Raw genomic sequence first — 19,628 nt, 5'->3', positions numbered from 1 at the left:
CGACGCGTGTTCGATTTCCGCGTATTCAACTTTAGTGACTGGAAATACGAGGCAGTTGGTCAAGGGTGCGTCGCCGCCCACGCAAATCACGGTGCACGCGGATAAAATATATACCTCACGAGCACGGTCTTCGGTTCCAGATCGAGGCACACCCGATCGGTAGCTGGCGTGTGTGAAATTTATTCATCGCAGGCTTCATTCACTCACCGACGGTAAAGTGGCGTGAGTGTTCTTGTTCGACCGTTATGGAGGGAGCATTTGCATTTTGGGAGTGAAAGAGAGTAGGAGGGAAAGTGAGTGGCTATTGCACCGATGTTTGTTTGCACGCCTTTATCACATCGGGCTGGACAACAAGCTGTGCATATCGTCGGAAAGGGATTGCTTTGACTTCTTCCTCCGGATCCCAATTCTTTTTCTCCAATATCGATTTCTCTTTTTTATTTTCTGTGTTGAATGTTTGTCTGACGAAATATTATAGGGCCCAAATAAGCCAGAAATTTACTCGCTCGCTCCTCTAGGTGTCAATATACCAAATGAATAAACTACTACGATATCATTGTTTTGCACTGTCCTCAAGCTATTGATTTAATCGTTTTTTTACCTGATGTCAAAAGGAACCAGAAGCGCAACCACGAACAGCGATAGCACAGGTGGTACAAGAATGGTAGTAAAAGGAATAGCTCTAACACAGCTGTGTATCTTTGAGAGGACAGAGTAAATGCAACATGAATAGAAGAGCGCCCGTATGAACACTTCTAAGTCATCCCAGGTTTTTTGGGTATGCACTCTATATGTGTATACATTGTACGCAAGCAAAATAGATTGTTCGACGAGCGCTGTGCACTGCATGAGCATGCCTTGATGCAATTTTCGTCATGCCATGGCTGTGAAGCGACATCAGACACACTCGGCACTCGCGGCAGAATGGCTTGAGTGCATGGAAAGGCACATGACCGTAAGCTTAGCTCGGAAACCATCATTCGCTGTCAAATGTGGAATTCCCTGCCCCTCAGTTAAGAGCACTACTGGAGAGCGCTAAACAAGCGACTGTGTTGTTCGCTTCGCTGTAAATGGGTATTTACCAGCTTACTCCGAGCCACGGTGCAAGATATATCCCTACACCGTGCTCCGAGTAAACAGCGCAGCAGCTTAAAGGTAGCGGCAATGTTCACAGAACAAACCTAACTGCATGCAACACTACGCAAGGCGCGCTCTTCGTGAGCCATGGTGCAAGTGATCGTTCCAAGCTCAGTCCCTCGATTAGGTAAACACGAGCGGGCGTCGGTAGTTGTCGGAAGCGTTCTGGGCCGTCGCAGATCCAATTGATTGCTTGGGAAGCATTAAAGCGGAGGCTGCAAAGGAAAAGAGGGGGCGGGTACGTCGGCCGATGCTGGGCTCGATAGCCAGCGCGTTGTCGGTCAGCTCGGACGAAACGAGAGCGAGCGCTGTGAGGCCATCGACGACAGGAAACGCAAGCAGACAGGAAAGCGAGCGGCGCGCGTTACGCCAGACTCGGCAGTTCCGCGACGAGGCCCTGCCGCCCTTGACCGCGAACACGGCGCGCGCGCGTTCGCCCGACGACTTTCTGGAAAGCGCAGCGCGACGAACGGGAGCGGCTAGCTCTTGCCTGCAGTTCCGTGCAGCGCACGTCGCCACCGAAGAGAGGACATTCCAAAGCAGCCCCTCCCCACTGTCGTCTCCGCTGAGTAACGTGGGCTTGTTAAGAGCCGACCTCACTGCGGTGGGCGCAGAGTGGCAATGCCAGGCAGAGACCGGCCTCGCCTGTTCCGCTAAAACGACCTGACCAAACTCCGTGCAATATTTAGTCGCTTGCGTTCGCATCATTCGTCCGCACCTCCTCAATACCCGGCGCCTGAAGGGTCGGATTAACGGTGATGAGGACACGGTTCAAAACAATTAAGAGGACCCTTATAACCCCCTGTACCTTACCATGACCCCCGTGGTCATGTTTAAGACTTGACGCGTTTTTGAATTTCCTGCAGAGAACACACGCCATATTTACTCGAGTCTGCGGACTGTTTATAAACATCGCCTCAGCAAATACTTTCCTGCAGAGCCCACAGACAGACTGCAGCCTTTAGACAGAGCTGTTCCAGGAAATGACAGGACACACCAGGTCCTCCCTCAAAAATCAGAACGCGTCGATTCGTGAAGAATAAATTTCTGGAGTCGATATTTTCATGGCTAATTCGATAGCGCAGGACAATTGGCTGTGTGTGAGCGCAGACTAAGTAGATATAGGTCTTCTTCATTGGCGAATTCCTACCGTAAATAAGCGACCAATCATCTAAATATTCTGTGAATTCACCCAGCAAGACGAATTGAAGCTCTTCTAAGGCAGTGCTTGGGCAGAAACTGCGATATCGTGTTCTATATATGCTCACTTAAAGTGCATAAGTAGTGTTTATTTCTGGAAACGTTGTGATAACTTTTTCGAAGAGGTGACGCCTGTGAAAAATGACACTGTTACTGAAATGACACAGCTTAAAGTTTTACCACGCTCAAATAATCAGTAGTATATGTTTACATTTATTGCCCACACTTACAAAGAATGTATGTACAGCCGCCCTGATTTTTAACAATATAGCGCGAGCATCGACCAAACTGCTGGTCAGCGCCTTACAACGGCGATAAGCGTGCAACACGGCGAGAGTTCGTGCATGCGCAAGAATGTGGAACGTCGCAAACAGATATTGTGGCAGGGCGCGTGTTTTTGTGATCCGAACAGCGTAGCAGAAGACGCCCTCTCTTCGTGCGCGTGCGCGAACTCTCGCCGTGTTGCACGCTTATCGCCGTTATAAGGCGCTGAGCAGCAGTTTGGTCGACGCTCGCGCTATATTGTTAAAAATCAGGGCGGCTGTACTTTTACATTTCGCCCATAATTTACACTTTTAAAACAGAAGGAAGTACTTTGCATGTATCACATACCTTTTTCCATTTGCAGAATAAAGTAACATTTTACGATATAGCGTATGCAGCTCGTTCCAACGAGAAGCCGGCGCCACCGTAGACGGTGGTTATAAAAAAGATACTGTGACCACTGAAACTAGAGTCGACACTTAGGCTCCGCCCGCAAGTGACAGGGCTAATGGCTCCCGTTTGCGGTCTCCCCATGCGAATGCTGGTTTGCGTACATACATGTTCCTTTAAAATAGGGTGAACACTTGAGCCTTGCTATCACGTCTAGGCCCCAATATAGTCCGACGTAACGCACGCGCGCGCGCCCGCCGGCCTCCGCGACGTTGTCGGCGGAAAACCGAGGTCTATAGTCCAACGTCACGGCGTGATGGACGTAGCGAACGCGAGCTGACGCGGCCCAACGTCGCCGACGCGTAAATAGTATCTTGCCTATTTCTCGCCGACCGCGCCAGCCGCGCCGGCCACGCATCCCAGCATTCCTCGCGCGCAGTGAAGATGGCGTCTTGCTATGTAGGCAGCGACCGCGCGCGCGTTTCAGACACTGTTGCGGAAGAGCTGCTAGAAGGCATTCGAGGGCAGCCCTGCGTCTATGATACCAAGTGGAGTGACTACAGAGACGTTCAGAGGGGGAAAAAATGCCTGGGATGCAATCTATCAGCAATATGGCCGGGCACAGCTGTGAGTTCTTAGCCGCAGTGCGTGTGCCATACCCGTTTTAATGCAGTGCTCTAGAAGGTGTAACGATGGTGGTGTTTCCCTTATCTGCAGTACATTCAGTGCAAGAATACCAGAAACTGCGGAAGTGGCTTCGCATAGAGTTGTGACCGGTACATGCCGGAATCGAAGGCCGTACTCGATTTGGCCACACGGAACGTCAGCGGTTCAACAACCAGGGAATTCGCGAAATTGATGGAATTCTACAGGAACTGCGGCCGACCGATAAAGGGATCCTCATTACTGTTTCATCTCTATCTCTTGTGTAATCGTACATGTACTTAATTTATAATTAGTTTTCAGTAAAACACGCACGTACACAATCATCGTTCCGTCCCTAGCCGTCGTCGACACGGGCAGGCCGTTGTTGGGCTGGACGTCTCCACGGCTGGCTGTAAATGCTTTGTGCCATTTGAACATTCACAGTAAACACATCTCATCATTGCCTTGATCACAACAGTGATTAGTTCCTCGATAAGCAGCCAGTTCCTCCCTGCAGGTGCCCTGTCGTCTGCTCGAAAATGCTTGTGCTCATGCGCGCCGCGGCGCCGTGCACGCCAGCCGCGCCGGACTGTAGAAGCGGCAGTTTTTTGACGCGCCCGTCGTAGTTGACGTACCGTGGCCGACGTCGCCGCCTCTGCCAGTTGCGTCGAAAACGTCGGACTATATTGTGGCCTTAAGCATCCATGTAATGGTTTCTTTTTCTTTTTTTTTTTTACGGAAACATTTATTTCTCTCCTACACAAAGAAGAAAATGGAAGTTTAAATATTTTACAGTAGTTCAACATTTAAAGGTGGCGTGCGTTCGTATAATGTGTCTGCCTTTTCCATTCCCCTTTTAAGCAAGTGAAGAAAGGTATTTACGTTTCTATAACCATTCTCGAACTATTTGCAAGGAGAGTTTATTAATGAGGTCTTCAGTGTTTACCTTCCTCAGAATATCAGCTCTCAGCTGCGGCCAATTTCTGATATGGCTATCAGCAGAGTCTTTCAATGCTTACGCTCAGAATAATCAAATACACAATTGACCTCGACAGCAGTAATCATAGAGGTCAGTTGTTTGCCAGCTAGCACGAGCTGACTCCCGACTGAAAGCCAGCTATAGAACGCGTTGATTCCACTTGGCCACCGACCCGCTGACTTCCAGCTGATGAGCATTTAAAACCATTTAATCCGAGTTAAGTACCAGCTGGGACCAACTCAAATCGACTAAATCCACTTAAAACCAGCTAAAACCATTTCGATTTTATTTATTTTTTTTTCATCTATTTGGGCGAGTACAAAATTTTGTACTTTGGCGAACTACGAGGCTGGCTTTGGAATTAAGCGTACGATGCAACGAATAGCTTTTGAAGCATTCGACATTGCAATATATAAGCTTCAATTTCAACCGTAGGAAATCAGCTAAAAAAAAACAAAAAAAAACCGTGGTTCGACTATTTTTTGGGCCGAACCTCGAAACTAGTCATTTCTTTTTTTTTTTCTTTTTTCTTTTTTTTTTTTTTTGTTAGCTCTCAGAGAGGGGGCTCCTGGTCCCTGAACCCTGGATAATTTGGCCCTGGCGCCTGGTTAACTTTACTGCATTTTCTTTTTCCTGACTACTGCGCAGCCTCTCTGCGCACACAACCGTTAAGCTTCTGAAACACGAAGCCAGCAAGAACTAGCGATCACAGCGGGCCTCTGCGCGTCCTTGTTCCAGTGGTTCCGATGCTTGCGGCGCGATGACAGTGTCAACGTCATCGAAAGAGGGCATGGCCACTGATGCTTTTTCGAATCGCCGCACTGCTGTGGCAGCACTTCGTGCGGGCGACTGACCTTGCGAGAGATCGTCAAGCAGGGCTGAAGGCGGCAGCGCGCGACGCATCCATCAACGAATGATGCTTCTTCCCCTCTGGTGCGAGCCGTCGTCGCGTGTGCTCGCCGGTGCGACGGCGTATGCATGCATCGCTATGGAACATTGCGTGAGCGGGGAGACCTTGCGGCATTCGCGTGTATAGGACACCAGAAGCGGCGCGATTCCTCACTCTCTCAAGCTTTCCGCCACATGCAGATAACACTCCTCGCGACAGTCTTACAGGTGCGTTTTTATTGAGCTCAGAGGCAAAACATAGTCGGTGCGCAATGTGCTGTTTGTTTTATGTAGTAACGTATAATGGGGGGGGGGGGGGGGGCGGGGGTCTGCAGAGAAAAGAACTAAAGTTTCCAGCCCGGAAATGAGCCACGGTGCTCAAGAAAAGCGCTTAAATCAAGATGAAAACTCAAAGCTAAACTAAGCCGATATAATACCTTCAATCAAGCAATTCAACATCAGAACCGAACACACGTACATTATTTGGTTGGTTGGTTGGTTGGTTGGTTGGTTGGTTGGTTGGTTTGTGGGGTTTAACGTCCCAAAGCAACTCAGGCTATGAGAGACGCCGTAGTGGAGGACTCCGGAAATTTCGACCACCTGGGGTTCTTTAACGTGCACTGACATCGCACAGCACACGGGCGCCTTGCTTTTCACACGTACATTATTTGTTTATAGTGGCTATGACCATAGAAAAAAATTGGGGGGGGGGGGGGGGAGCAATGCAAAGATTGGATAAACGAACCGCTATGACTTTCAGTGAAAGTCTTAGGAATCGCGCTGCAAAACAAGGGGTAGAGCTTGCAAAACGACAAAATATTCGGCCGTGCTCGCAATTCAGACAGGAAATTGTGCCGATGTCCCGGCATCATTGCTTATAACAGTGCACCATTCTTAGAAACAAGCGATATTGATTTAGAGCGGCGGCCGCCTCTTAGGAAGTTGAGCGTAACGCATTAAGGAAAAGAAAGAAAAGGAAGCAGCTGTTAGGTGGTACTCAACGGTTGCGACAATGAATTCTGGCCATGGGTATGTGCCATTATAAGGAGGGAGAAGCAGAAGACTAGAAACTGGTACACCACCGCTGAAAACATCAAATGAGGAGATAAAAACGCGCCAATGGCATCGTTAATCTGGAACATGCAGCTATCGAATAGTCAAATCATTGTTGAGTAGTGCGAATATGTATATTTTTTGGATGGACTATAGTGAACTCATGGGCCTAGTGGCTCGAAATTTACCCATTTGGATTATCCAGCGTTTCTGGCAGAGCCCATTTTCCCAACCTTCATTGCCTTTAAGAGTGCCACATGCTCTCCCATCGTGGAAGAGGCTTGACTGCACACTTCAGATAACTGTTTCTCGGAGTTGTAGTCGTCTCGTAGTCGTAGTCTCGTAGTCGGGCGTTCATCTAGTCCGCTCTGACGTGTGCTGCTGGGCGGATTTGTTTGCGCGCAGTGCCTCCCTCACTTGTGGTTCTACGCGGCCGACCTGCAGCTCCTGGTGGGTTTCACACCTGCGGTTGTCCTACTCGTGAGGTGAGTCAGCGAGATCCTCGTGCCTTTCGGCTCGAAATGCGACACAAAGCCACGCTCTCTGTCACGCGTCTGCCGTGCGGTCGTGCTTCTTGGCCAAAATGAACCAAGTCTTAGCAACAGCAGAGGCACTTCAACTCGAAATAAGTGCATTCATGACAGCCTATGCATACAGAAAAAAACTACCGAACAGTCTGAATAAATGTGGAATCACTGCAGAGGCCAAGTGGGCGGACATTTTTTTTTTTTTTTAGTTTTTTCAGCCTGCTTAATTCGCAGAAAACTTTCAGATGCCCCTAGCATGAGCCGATAACTAATCTTGGACGCTTCAAATAATTAGTTTTAGAGTTTGCTCTTAACAGGCGTGAAAAATACGTCAGTGGGGTCTGTTCAGGTGGACTATACGTCAAGATGGAGATTGTTTAGCTGGTAGAATGCAATTGCAAGACGAACGATTAACTAAACAATTTGATTATTTTTTTCTTTTTGATCTCAGGGCAAAAATTATTTAGGAAATAGAAAGCTGCGAATATCGAATGGGAGCCCGTTTTTTATATTTCCCAATCTTCAGCATTATTCGAGATACAGAACGTAAATGAGATGGCTTACCAACGTTTCACGTTGCTGCATGCGGTGTTATTTATTATTTATTAATATTAATTTATTTATTTATATTTATAATTTATTTATAACAGGTAATGATTCTGGGATGTAGAAGGTACCAGTTCTGGAAGGCAGTGATAAGACATTTTATAAGGTTTTACTGTTTATTGCTCTGCTCAACTCCGTTTCTTACAGTATTCGCACTTACTATGGGTACTATGGGTATATCATATGGTATGGTATGGTATGGTATGGTATGGTATGGTATGGTATGGTATGGTATGGTATGGTATGGTATGGTATGGTATGGTATGGTATGGTATGGTATGGTATGGTATGGTATGGTATGGTATGGTATGGTATGGTATGGTATGGTATGGTATGTTATGGTATATGGTACGATATATCAAGCTCGAAGGCCAACTAAATGTAAAAATGTAAATGAAAGATGTTTGAATGATCAATTAAAATGTAAAAAAAATAATATAAAAATTTAAATTTAAATTTAAATAATTCAAGCACATTTTCCTTTATCTGAAACAGTTTTTCAGTATATTGAGTAGAAGTAATTTACAAGAGTGGAAACCTAAACTGTGTTCCGGCTAAACGAGGACGACACGACATACCGTCCAATGGCGTCACAAGACTCGCTGTGTGTTCGGTGAAACTTGCTACTGTTTGCGACAGCTGAGAACAAAGCAAAAGCAAAGTGAATATCGGCATTTGTTCGTCCAGCTACGTCACGCTATATATGCCCTCACAAATATCCTCGACTGAAGCCAGAAAATGCGAAATTTTAAAATGAATTTGCTCGGCAACAAAATACCCCCACAGTAAACTACGGCACAAAAGTGCCTTAAACTGCGAGGACCATACGGTGCAAATTTCAATCTGAAGGGCGAACAAATTCTTCGGGCGATATAAGCTTCGCCTTGAGGCAAGAAGCGATAGCACCTTTAACAACGCCTTTTCATTCCGCTAATTTTCGCCATTGAGAAACTGGCACAGAGATTTGCAAAGGGTTAAATGTCTTTAGTTGGTTTCACCTCTCCGTACATATATGTCATCGGTTAGAATCCCTGCCGCAAACCAGACACCAACTTGACTAGCAAATGGATGGTGAATGGGATGGTGAATATAGCGCCACCCAGAACGCTGCTCAACGAACGGTTGAGCAACATTTTTTGATCCGAAATCACAAGCGTATGTATTTGCCAACAGGCTTTTTCTCAGTTGTGGGCACGCATTTTCCACTGCCGCCGTAACCCACAATTGAGAAAAATAAATAGACTAGTTATTCTTAGTAATTAATCTTGTAATCACCAGATTCTATCACACGAATCATGATGTGCGCCTAGCTGCACAACCAGCTTGCACAGACCATGCTGACGTATCTGTCGTGTCCCTTAAAAAAAGTTAGTTTGTAAACGGTTACAAAAACTTCATATCTCGAACCACGACACATTTTAAAAACCGGGCTCGCCTTCGTTGTTGGCTGCTTTCAAACTTGCAATATAATATTGAAGCCTAAAATGAGAATTAAAATGTAACTAGGTAATTTAGGTACATAACCATATTTTGTTAAATTCGATCACATAAATAATGTCTACTTTGCCGTAACTGCATATACCGCACCAAAATATCTTTCATAGAAAATCAGAATTGAACGATTTGGAACGCCCGGTATATGTATGCTGTTCTCAGTCGCCTCACAAGTCGGCTGTGTAAATCTGAAAGCTGCGGATCCCACTCGCAGCATACAAAAGATTGTCACCAGGTGTAGCACAACAATCCTGGGACCAAGTGTGTGCTACCTTATACGATGGGATGCAAATTATAGGATAGGAAGGGTAGGCCTTCGCCGTCCTCCTCTTAAAGAGACATCTAAGAGGCCCTCTTTTTCTTTTCCTTCTTTCTACAGTTGCAACAACAACACATGCAATGCTGCTTGTAATACGCCATCTGCACAAACATACGAGGATGTGTTTTTGCGTTTAATAAATCCTGGGACCAAGTGTGTGCCACCTTATCGGTTGTATGGGTTTGCCGGTGTGTTTCAGGTGGCCCAAAGCAGGTATGGCGCTGACGCTAGCTATGGTCCTGGCGTGCAGCGTGTACATCGCCCTGCAGACGCTCTATAGCGACCTCTACCCTGTGGCCATCTACTTTGCGGAAGACGTCATGTACGTGCACTCGAAGCGAGACTCGAAGCGAGAGGGCTTCTCTGCCGCCATCGCTGTTTCCGGTGACCGGTCGCACGATTTAACAACACTATAATAGTTTCGCGTCTCATACGCGAGCCATATACTATGGAGGCAGAAGGCATAACAACACATTTCCTCTCGCTCCCTCTCCCGGCTAAAGACAGCGCAAAGAATGAGGCGCAAGGACGGAGGAGTTGCAACGTAGGCATGGGCAGCGGACCATGACTGCAAACTCGTGACGTCAGCGTTCATCTGTGCTTGACTTTCTTGTCCCGCACTGTTTGTCCGCTGCCAGGCCTGACTACATGCCCTGTAAAATGTTGAGGTGAACAGGCTGTCTGTGCTACCTTGCCTTTCTGAAATTTGTCTCACCGTGAAAGTCACAGCTGCTTTCGTAAGACAGAGAGGACAATTTTCAAGGGTGTTCGCACGGAATAACGAAAAGTAACTTTTTCGAAACTGGTGGTCTGCTCGGCAGTATGGCCAAGTGCACAATAACCAAGCCCGTATAGTCAAGGAAGGTTCTCGTGTGCGAAGACTATGGAGGATGCGGTCCATGGCATACTAGCGCGAACTGTATACCTTCTACAACGCCGCCAAGTTTTAGTGACACTATTCGACATATATACCTGGGAGTGCACAATGACTGCCCTATCATACACGATGGCTGCATACGTATCTTGTTCTCGTGTCGCATCCAAAGCTCAGTTAATCGTGGCCTCACAGACTGCAGATTGTTTGCCTGGGATATTCGAAATGTGAATAGAACGCGAGTTCTTCTTTCTGTAACTATAGATGCTAATATTTCATTGACCCCCAACAAGTGGGCAGTCTGATATCTGTTTTGTTTATGTTTCATTGAATTTGTTGTCATCGAAACTATTTACCTCCTTGCTCATAACATTTTTATTGCTCAAATTAAACGACGATGTGAGCTTTGCAGCTGACTCCATGAAAATATTCGAGCCACGACCACCGACGTTCCTCGCGACCACGTGGTGTCTGATTTATAGGCGTTGCGTCTCGCTCACCCACACATTACTCATAACAAATCATACTCGCACGGTAACATTTTTACTCGCAAGGTGAGGTAAGCTTTAATGTGTTTAAGTTTACCAACATGGTGCGCGAAAAAGGTACTGGGGGCGTGCTTCGAGGCGTAACGCCGTTGGGTTTGCATGCATTATGGTCGCTTTCTTTATTTCCCTTTTCGAACTCCAATGTGGTAGTTGTAATCCCTTTGTCTCCTCAGCTCTGGCTTCGAATGACATCTGATAAATGCGCACGAAATCAGGTGTGCTCAAGCAGGATAAATCGTGGTATTTCTCCGCTCGGCTCCTAATGCATATATTGCCTTAACCTTCCGCGCTCAGACTTGACACGTTGCCTGCACTGGAGGCGTTTATATTTTTTTGTCTAACCTCAAGCGATAACAACTTTTTCATTTCAATCACAGCGATACTTCGTTCCGGCAAGATCAGAAAACCATGGGTCATTCATTCTCCGTCTGTTGCCTTGTCATTGAGGCTTGTATTAGTCACACCTGTTTATGCAATGCTTAATACGTGAGCTGTAGTCGTGCTCGGGCAAAATTGCATCGTTCGGAAATTCTCTTATTAATTTGTAAGAGAAGCATAGTTCGTTACGCTTACGTCATTGCCTCAGAATCTTAAGCATTTCGCGACTGTAGTCGGCTAAAGGACTTCTCCAACAGAGTTCTGCGAGGTTCGGTCGTGAGTCGTGATACTTTAGGTCACGATGCCGTGTGGACGTCCGATCGCAGGCGCGCACCAGCAGAGTACCTCCTCCGCGCAGGAAATCCCGGCGTACGCACACGGAGGTGTTCAAGCGGCCCTTCTCACACGCGGGCGCCTTCTCGCTAGGCCTGCTGCTGGCCTACATGCTCCGCTCTAGGACCCACCAAGAAGATGCTAAGAGTTCCGGCTGGGGCCGCGGTGCGTGGCGCGCTGCCGGCTGGGCCGCGACCTCGGGCTGCGGCCTCGCGGTGCTTCTCGGGGTCGAGCAGTGGCACAAGGGCCTGCTGCCTGGACCCGCCGTGGCAGCCCTATACGCCTCGCTCCACAAGACAGCCTGGGGGCTGCTCGTCGCCTGGGTCGCCTACGTTGTCTGCACTGACCGAAAAGGTGACCGCTTTTCGCACTGGGCGCGCGTGGAGAGGTGTTTTTCGACTCTCATGCTTTCGTATACCTGTCATTTCAGCGAAAATAAACCAGAAGGATTGATAAACTAGATAACTAATTTTAAATAAATCGGTCGTTAACTCTGGAGTTGGATGCTTTATTGCCATTGTAAGTTTGAAGCCGGCCATTAGTAAAACGTCGTTTTTACAATTTCGAATATGCGACTTCCTTTTCCAGTGTGGCTCAAGGGATTTCCTAAGCTGTGCGCCCTTTTCGAAAAGCGCACGCCGCGATGTGATGCCGATCACCATTTGTCAGCGCCATGTGACCTTCTCCATCATTCCTGCGCTGCGCTGCTCGCCGTAGCTCGCTACTGGGGAGAGAAAGTCACATGTTGTCTGAATGGTACCTTCATCTCCCGCTGGGCCCCTCGTGAAGCTACTGGCGGTGCCGAACGATACAGGAAACAAACACGAGAAATTGCAGTACGTTTATGCTAAAAGTAGAATTCATACGCTAGCGAAATATGGGCAGAAGTAAACTCACAAATCCGGAAAAGGATAGGCGAGAATGACAGGAAACTACACAAATTGGTGGTTATCTGGGTGAAAACACGGACAAGATGCAGAGAGGTTTTTCTTTCTTTTTTTTTTTTTGCGCTGCTGGATTATGAATAACAGACAAGCGAAAGTATCAAGAAAAAAAAAGCAAAAAAATAAACCTCATTATCTGCTGCTATCTATGTAGATGCCGTTCCGTTGGTTGTCGGAGGCGACTCCCCCTCGTAACATGATTTTCATTGGGGCGTATCAACACCTTGCCTCTTGAGTTCATACTTTAGTCCGCCGCATATGATTCCATTTTACTACCAAGCACATCTCGCGGATTCAGCCTACGTCGTGGTGCCCGTATATCGATCGAGGCGAAACGTTAAACTCTCGTATACCGGTATTTTTGTGTATGTGAAAGAATTCTTGATTTAATCCGACCATCTGTCCCCTCACTATGTCGTGCTTAAAAGCTACGTCCTTGGCTGTAGTGTTTAGCACTCAGTTGTTTGTCTCCATGTTTATTTATTTATTTATTTATTTATTTATTTATTTATTTATTTATTTATTTATTTATTTATTTATTTATTTATTTATTTATTTATTTATTTATTTATTTATTTATTTATTTATTTATTTATTTATTTATTTATTTACGCTTGTAGCCTTCTATATTTTCGAAGGAAACGTTACTGGAGCATGTGATATGAACGATCGTTAACTACCGCTGCAAGGGACCCTCTACATTGGGCAGATATTCGATACCCATTGTCGTTACCGAATATCTGCCTATTGAACACATTGAATTAATTTGCCTCTCCAACTGCTCGTTCGGAAAAAGGAAGAAAGAATTACTACGCGAAAAAATTCCAACTTTTCGAGTGTATCCTTTAGTCGGAGAGTGCTCAAAAGCATTAAAAAAAAAAAGGAAACGCAAACTCAAAATATTGCAGTGGCAGCTCAAATAAGCCATTTTAAACCCTGCAAAACCCCGTTCAGACGCAGTCGAGAGAGTTAACGATCTCCACAGTGGCGTTAATCATTTAGCCGGTGAGGTATCCGGTTAAATCTTTGCATGCATACAGTAGGCTATCATACGCAATGGAAGCAAAGGGGGAACAAGCATACTTGTGCAGTGACCCAGTGCAAGAGCAAACTCTGAATGAGCAAGACAGGACAATCGGCAACATTGATTGATCATGACGGAAATAATACATGCCTACAAGCCCTATTAATCACGCGCCGTAACTATGCCCTATATGAAGCTGTGCTACTACTGGCGACAGCCCTGAACGCTTTGTCGTGTAATCAATGAAGCTAGCGGAAAAATCATGTACCGATAATAAAATCTCGGCAGATTTCGCTTGAATATTATGCACTTCTTATGCAATAATGGCAAACTCCTGTTTATGATGTTCATATACTTTGTATATGTAGGTCAGCGTTCGATCAAGTCTTCAAAAATGAAAAAAAAAAAAAAAATATCCGCTGCCGACCCTTGCTTTTTATTATTTTTTTTTTTTTGACAGTTTGAAAAGGGGTACAGGTTTCAGAAAACTCGGTAAGAGGCAGGCGTCTGCAGTTATTTTTCCTGAAAATGCGCTTTGTTATATTTAGGACGAAAATAGTACGGCGCTTTAGATGGACAATGAACGTATTCGACATCGCGCAGCCCGGCTCTTTAGGAAATTATCAGTCACATCTGGCTACGTCAGAGATATTCACTTTCGGGGGTGTTTTACGGGGCCGCGATACATCAGGCTTCTCATCCGACTAGGCGAAACCTTACCGCCACGTTTCTGTGCTCGCCACGTCGTGAGTCAGTCAAGGTTGCAGCCGTAACACGTGTACTCCCGTGGTGCAGGCATCCCCGCACGGTTCCTGTCGTGGGGACCTTTCGTGGCACTAAGCCGGCTGTCGTTTAGCGCCTACCTGCTGCACATCCTGGTACTGTTCGTGCGCTTCGGGAGCATCCGAGAGCGACTCTACAGCAGCCACTTCATACAGGTTAGTGTCACATGGCCTATGGCTCGCCGCCGCTACATCCTTCGCAACCTGCTGCCCAGTTGCTGCGAGCTTCACATCATCTGCCGTTGATCAGATCCATCGCGTTTTGTGCATGCCTTCCCATTTCATGTAGTCTGCGAAAAGGAATAGTAGGGGAACAAATAAGGTGAGGCCGCGCTTGTCCGGAGATGTTGCATGGGGAAGTTACCGTGCACCGGAGGCCACTGGTCCTGCGAAACTGCTGGGTATGCGAGACTTATAGTCTTGCCGAAATTCGTGACACTTCAGTGTTCTCAAAGCAGGAAATGGTATCGCTAAGTAGCGTATATCGGTGCGTGGCTGAAAGAAGGCAAAATCAGGGATGCTGACAAACACTCTGAGCACATTGCTTCTCTCTCTGAAGTGCTTCTTTCATGCATGCAGTAATCAAGAAGCCCTTAACGAGCACCCATATCAACTTCTTGTTTGTGTATTTGCTGTACTTGTTAGAACATCTAACCGCTTGCTTGCCTGAATGCAGTCCTCGGAACAACGGGTTTAGGGTATCTATAGCTTCGCAATTATGGGGTCGCACTCAGCAGCAGACTCACGAAGGCGATGCTCTTTTTAGGGTGCTGAGAATTTTTAAAAATAAAGCCAGCATACGGCGACGAGACCCTTGCGATAAGCAATGTTTGACAGCATTTCTGCTCGAAATAACAAACAACTATTTGCTTCCTACTATTTACGCGTATACATCATAGAGAGTTTGTCTCTTGCAGTTGCTTGTATTACATTAGACAGTCTGCATTTCAGTAAGCTAGAAAAATGTCCAAGGAGTCTATAGGAGCTTGGAAGGGAGCTCTTTTTCTCCTCTCTGAGCAGTTTTATTTTTTCGTGCATTTTGATGGTTTGACGATTTGTTGATTTATTTAGTGCTTACAAATCAGAATAAAGAGAAGGAAAAGCTTAACGCCGCGAGCTTGACGAGGTCTTCACTCTTCGCACATTTTCGGTAGCATTGCGATGCAATTAAAATGTACATGGAAAGCTTTAAAGATGAACTGCGATGATACTCGGTAATGCTCAATTTGAGCACAACAACTCTTCACACCATTTTCGCTCTCGAGGTTCGTCTTCTTCGCGCGCACACGCATGCATGTTGCATTTGCATGTTGCGTTTGCATGTTGCATATTGCGTTTCGCTGTAGAAGATACCCGCTCGTTCTTTCGTTCTTGCCTGCGCTTTCCTACTGGCATCAGTGTACAAGTATACATGTCACGCTAAAAGCAGAATGGCGTTGTGCCTTCCTAACAAGGGGGAGCAAATAATTTGTCGATGTCAGCACCGCCGCCGTTACACAACGCGGCGCGACTGCTTGCTTACCGGAGACCTCGGAACATTGGTGACCAGAGGCTGCGAAAACGTTTGCCGGCAGCGCTGTCCGCACGTCGTCTCGCAATCATATTTTGTAGAGGTATATCACGCATCATCCTGTGCACACTCAACGAAACTTATCTACCGTACCCCCCCCCCCCCCCCGCCCTCTGTTTACCACCTTACACTCAGTGCACATTTTCCTCTTCAGCCGCTGCCCTCCTCACTCCCCAGCCGCATCCCCATCCTCCCCTTTTCATTACCGTGCTCTTGTGCATTCGTCTTTCCTCATAACCTTCGGTTTTCATAATAGCCATCCTTCGATTTTTTGTAACACCACCTTCACGCTGTGCATCATTCAGTCCTTGTGATAATCTCCTCCTTCCTTACTAGCCCCTCTCTCGGGTTCTTCCTGTGGCAGCCACATTCCAGTTGTGCATTCCCCCGCTCTCGCCGTGCCCAAGCCACTAAGTCATCACGTGCTTCTCTCTCCCACTTCTATCTCTCCTATATGGGGGAAGAGATTTTTGTTTTTTGTTTCACTCTTTCACGTGGAGGTGGCGCTTCGTAGTTCCTTCCACCTGCAACAGCTAGCAGGTAGCCACTTGGTCCGACAACGGCGCCGACGGCGAGAAGTCCAAAAACGGGCCCCTAAATGTTGCCTACCAAAATTGCACTTTTCCTTTAGCGGAGAACAACTGCTCCGCGTAAACCCTCGTTACTCAGCATAGCCCGCCTGTGCTAGAGGGGCGAGAATATAGCTCGCTTGCTGTTTTTTTTGGGGAGGGGGATAAAAAAGTGCATTATTGTTAACAGGAGGCTTCTCTCCAACCACGCAGATGTGCGAGTTCATCGTGGTGACGGTGCTGTCGTACAGCGGCGCTTACGTGTTCCACCTGCTCTTCGAGGCACCTAGCACGCAGTTCCTCACTATGGCGACCTCGGCCGTGGCAGGACGACTACTTCTGCCCGAAGACCCGCCCACTCAGAGACGCACTGGCAGTAGCCAGGTCGTCCACATAGCGGTTAACGAAAAGCCGCCCAAGGAGGCCAGTGGATCCGAAGGGCTACAGGGTCCAGGGCCAAGATCCACTCACCTCTAGAGATTTTCCCGGCGCGGGAACTCAGCAGACCACCAGCTTTTGGTGCAGTTAACTGGGAGTCTGCACTATTTCACCGAAGTCTGGGCAGAAAAGAGCCGCTTCATTTGGCGACAAACTCGTGTGTGACGCAGAACTTTGCACATAAGTGAGGCACATGCTGCGAGTCTGACGTCGAAGTTCGGGCGCTTGCACCCTATGGCAACATCCCCTACAAGCATGTGCCTAGAAAGTGCACGTGAGCGCACGATATCCCGATTTCGTCAGGAGGGAATGTTTCCACGGATAGGCGGCGCCTTGGCTTTTGTCAGGTATATTTCGATGACGCTTGTACTGAGGGGTCAGGAATGTACTTTGTTCAGTCATCGGTTGCTGCTGACCGACACGAGGCACCATCGTTCGTGTGCGCCGTACTAAAGTTCCAGTGGGAGCAACGATAGGTCATTCAACTCTAAACGGTACCCACAACACAAGAGCTGAAGGTTCGGAAAGAAAATTGAGATTAATCTGTCACTTAATGGAGTTTCCACCAGAGGAATTGGAAGCGTTATTTGTTACGCATTTGCAAGTACATAAATATGCTCAAAGTCTTTGCTGTCGTAGAGGTACTCGCGATTTGGTTATGCTTTTCGGAGATGCGGCACTGCAAGCACCGACAGGCGGCTCGAATTGCCCAGAAACCAGAATTGTTCGCGCACGGCACATAAACGAAACCGAAATGCTCGTTCGTAAGACGATTCTGGAAAGCGCGTCTCGCCACTACGCTGGATACATGACTAACGGCGCGTCACAATTCTGGCTGCTTGACTTTGCGCACGGCTTCAACGTAGCGTCGCGCTAGCGAGCGGCTTCGGTCCAGGCGTGAACTTGCTTCGCTCTCGGCGTCCAGCTTGGACGCCTGCGAAATAGTTCGGCTGAGGCAATCAGGGCCACATACCTGGTGTTGTGCTAAGTTCCCCGCTTGCGAAACACACCGCGAAAGCTGGTTCTAAAGATAAAAAAAGATCGAGGCATCTGGGAAAGCGTGATCTGGACGGTACAGGTTCGCAAAAGGAAGCAGAGATGGAGAACGTAAGTGAAGCTTCGTTCGCTTCAAGTTATTTGGCACTGCTTCTAGTTTGACTTGCTTAGGAGAATCTTTTCATCCTACAAGATGATGCGTGAACTTAATGCTTAATAGCGCATTAAATGGGGCTGGTTGGTTCTCCATCACCTCTCATTTGTGCACTGTGTTCATGCGAGAAGATACACTTCCTTTCTTTGAGCCTCAGTGTGTGAACATTGAGCAGTGAAGAGTCCAAATTTTTTTTTCTTCATTATATCATGGTGTTAAAAAAAAAAAAGGGTGGCCGATGCTTAGCGGTCAAGACGGATTCACTATCGCGGGGTCGCTGGCTCGATCGCCTGCCACGTATCGACACTTTCTTTACAATAAGGGAGTAATTACTCATTGCATCCACCCAAGCGCAGCCATACGACTACAAAGGAAAGCTATACAGCTTTCTCAGAAACTTCGTAGTTAAAGACCAACAACTTTCTTTACAGTTATCGAAAAGTTTTTAGAAGCGTGTGTGTGAAATAGATTTTCATGCGAGCCACGCACGCAGTACAATATAGTTCAGAAATGCCAGACGTTGTCGGGTTGAAACTGCTGCATAGTTGGCGGTTGCCGAGAGCGAACACGCCGGGGCAATTTGTTTCAATTGAAGAAGCGTAGGTTGTTGGATCAGTTTATGCATAGTTACGTGAAAGTTGTGTTTCCAGCGTCGCTCTGTGTACTATATTTTTCATAACATTTTTTCGAAGCTAGGTTTGTTCAACCCGTTCGTTCGGTTGATTATTATTATATATGCATATTAGGCTACCGTTGGATATTTAGCATCAAAATCTTCAAATCACAAAAATAAGTCAACTGCGAAGCTGTTTGTGCTCGGTATAAAAAGCCCACGGAATTGGAAATATCGCAGCCAGGGGTACCTATATATATATATATATATATATGTATATATATATATATCATGACGCCTTCTAGTAAAAACTGTTGAGCGTTCTTTCCGCGTAAAGGTCCCCAAAAGCGAGCCGATAATTCGCATAATTTTTCTGACATTTTTTTCATTCCCTAGACTTGCAGCGACTTCGGCTGCTTATTTTTCAAGCGAATCCTGCCTTACGACGTCGTGCGACTCACGTGACGTCATTTGTGCGGGTGTTGTCATTGACTGGCCATGCAGTGAAACAAACCTGTACGGGGTTTTTTGGCGAAAGATGTGAAGCGAGAATTCGGGAGCAGGCGACGGGCGCGTCACTCCTCTTTGGTCCGGCAGTGGTGGGAAGTGAGCGCACCAAAAGGAACTAAACTACAGTCGCACGTATTGGGGACAGGAGCGCAGCATCACAGCAAGCAGTTTTTATTACGTAGCTTGCCGCTTAGCCTAGTTCTCCCGGTATTGCTTTATCGTCTTTGCCCTATCTGAACGCTCCACTTCGTAGCAAAAAGACTGTATTGGTATGTACAGTACGAAGCAACTGGCTCAGGTATGGTCACCCTACGTGCCCTGGTGTCCGCTCTTCGAAGTTGACCAACTTGGGTAACCTAATCAGAAGCAATGCACACTTCCATCAGATCCGAA

General features: G+C 47.0%; 1 protein-coding gene across 2 annotated transcripts in view; it reads left to right on the top strand.

Annotated features, from left to right (window-relative positions):
• Positions 1-19,281, top strand: part of LOC146202386 (nose resistant to fluoxetine protein 6-like) — an 85,881-nt gene extending 66,600 nt beyond the window's left edge. The window contains exons 10-14 of one of the 2 annotated variants that reach the window (XM_084588139.1): positions 6,962-7,041; positions 9,702-9,824; positions 11,661-11,989; positions 14,399-14,541; positions 16,738-19,281. In XM_084588139.1, the coding sequence (XP_084444265.1) occupies positions 6,962-7,041; positions 9,702-9,824; positions 11,661-11,989; positions 14,399-14,541; positions 16,738-17,001 (939 nt within the window). In that variant the 3' untranslated portion in view covers positions 17,002-19,281. The remainder of the gene's footprint in view (positions 1-6,961; positions 7,042-9,701; positions 9,825-11,660; positions 11,990-14,398; positions 14,542-16,737) is intronic. The other variant, XM_084588141.1, reaches the window with a different exon arrangement.
• Positions 19,282-19,628: the final 347 nt, after the last annotated feature.

This window comes from Amblyomma maculatum, chromosome 1 (genome assembly GCF_055883805.1).
Source record: "Amblyomma maculatum isolate TAMU_Amacu chromosome 1, ASM5588380v1, whole genome shotgun sequence".
NCBI classification, from domain to species: Eukaryota; Metazoa; Arthropoda; class Arachnida; order Ixodida; family Ixodidae; genus Amblyomma; species Amblyomma maculatum.
The sequence above is the reverse complement of the archived record's forward strand: the minus strand, read 5'-3'. Positions and strand labels throughout refer to the sequence as shown.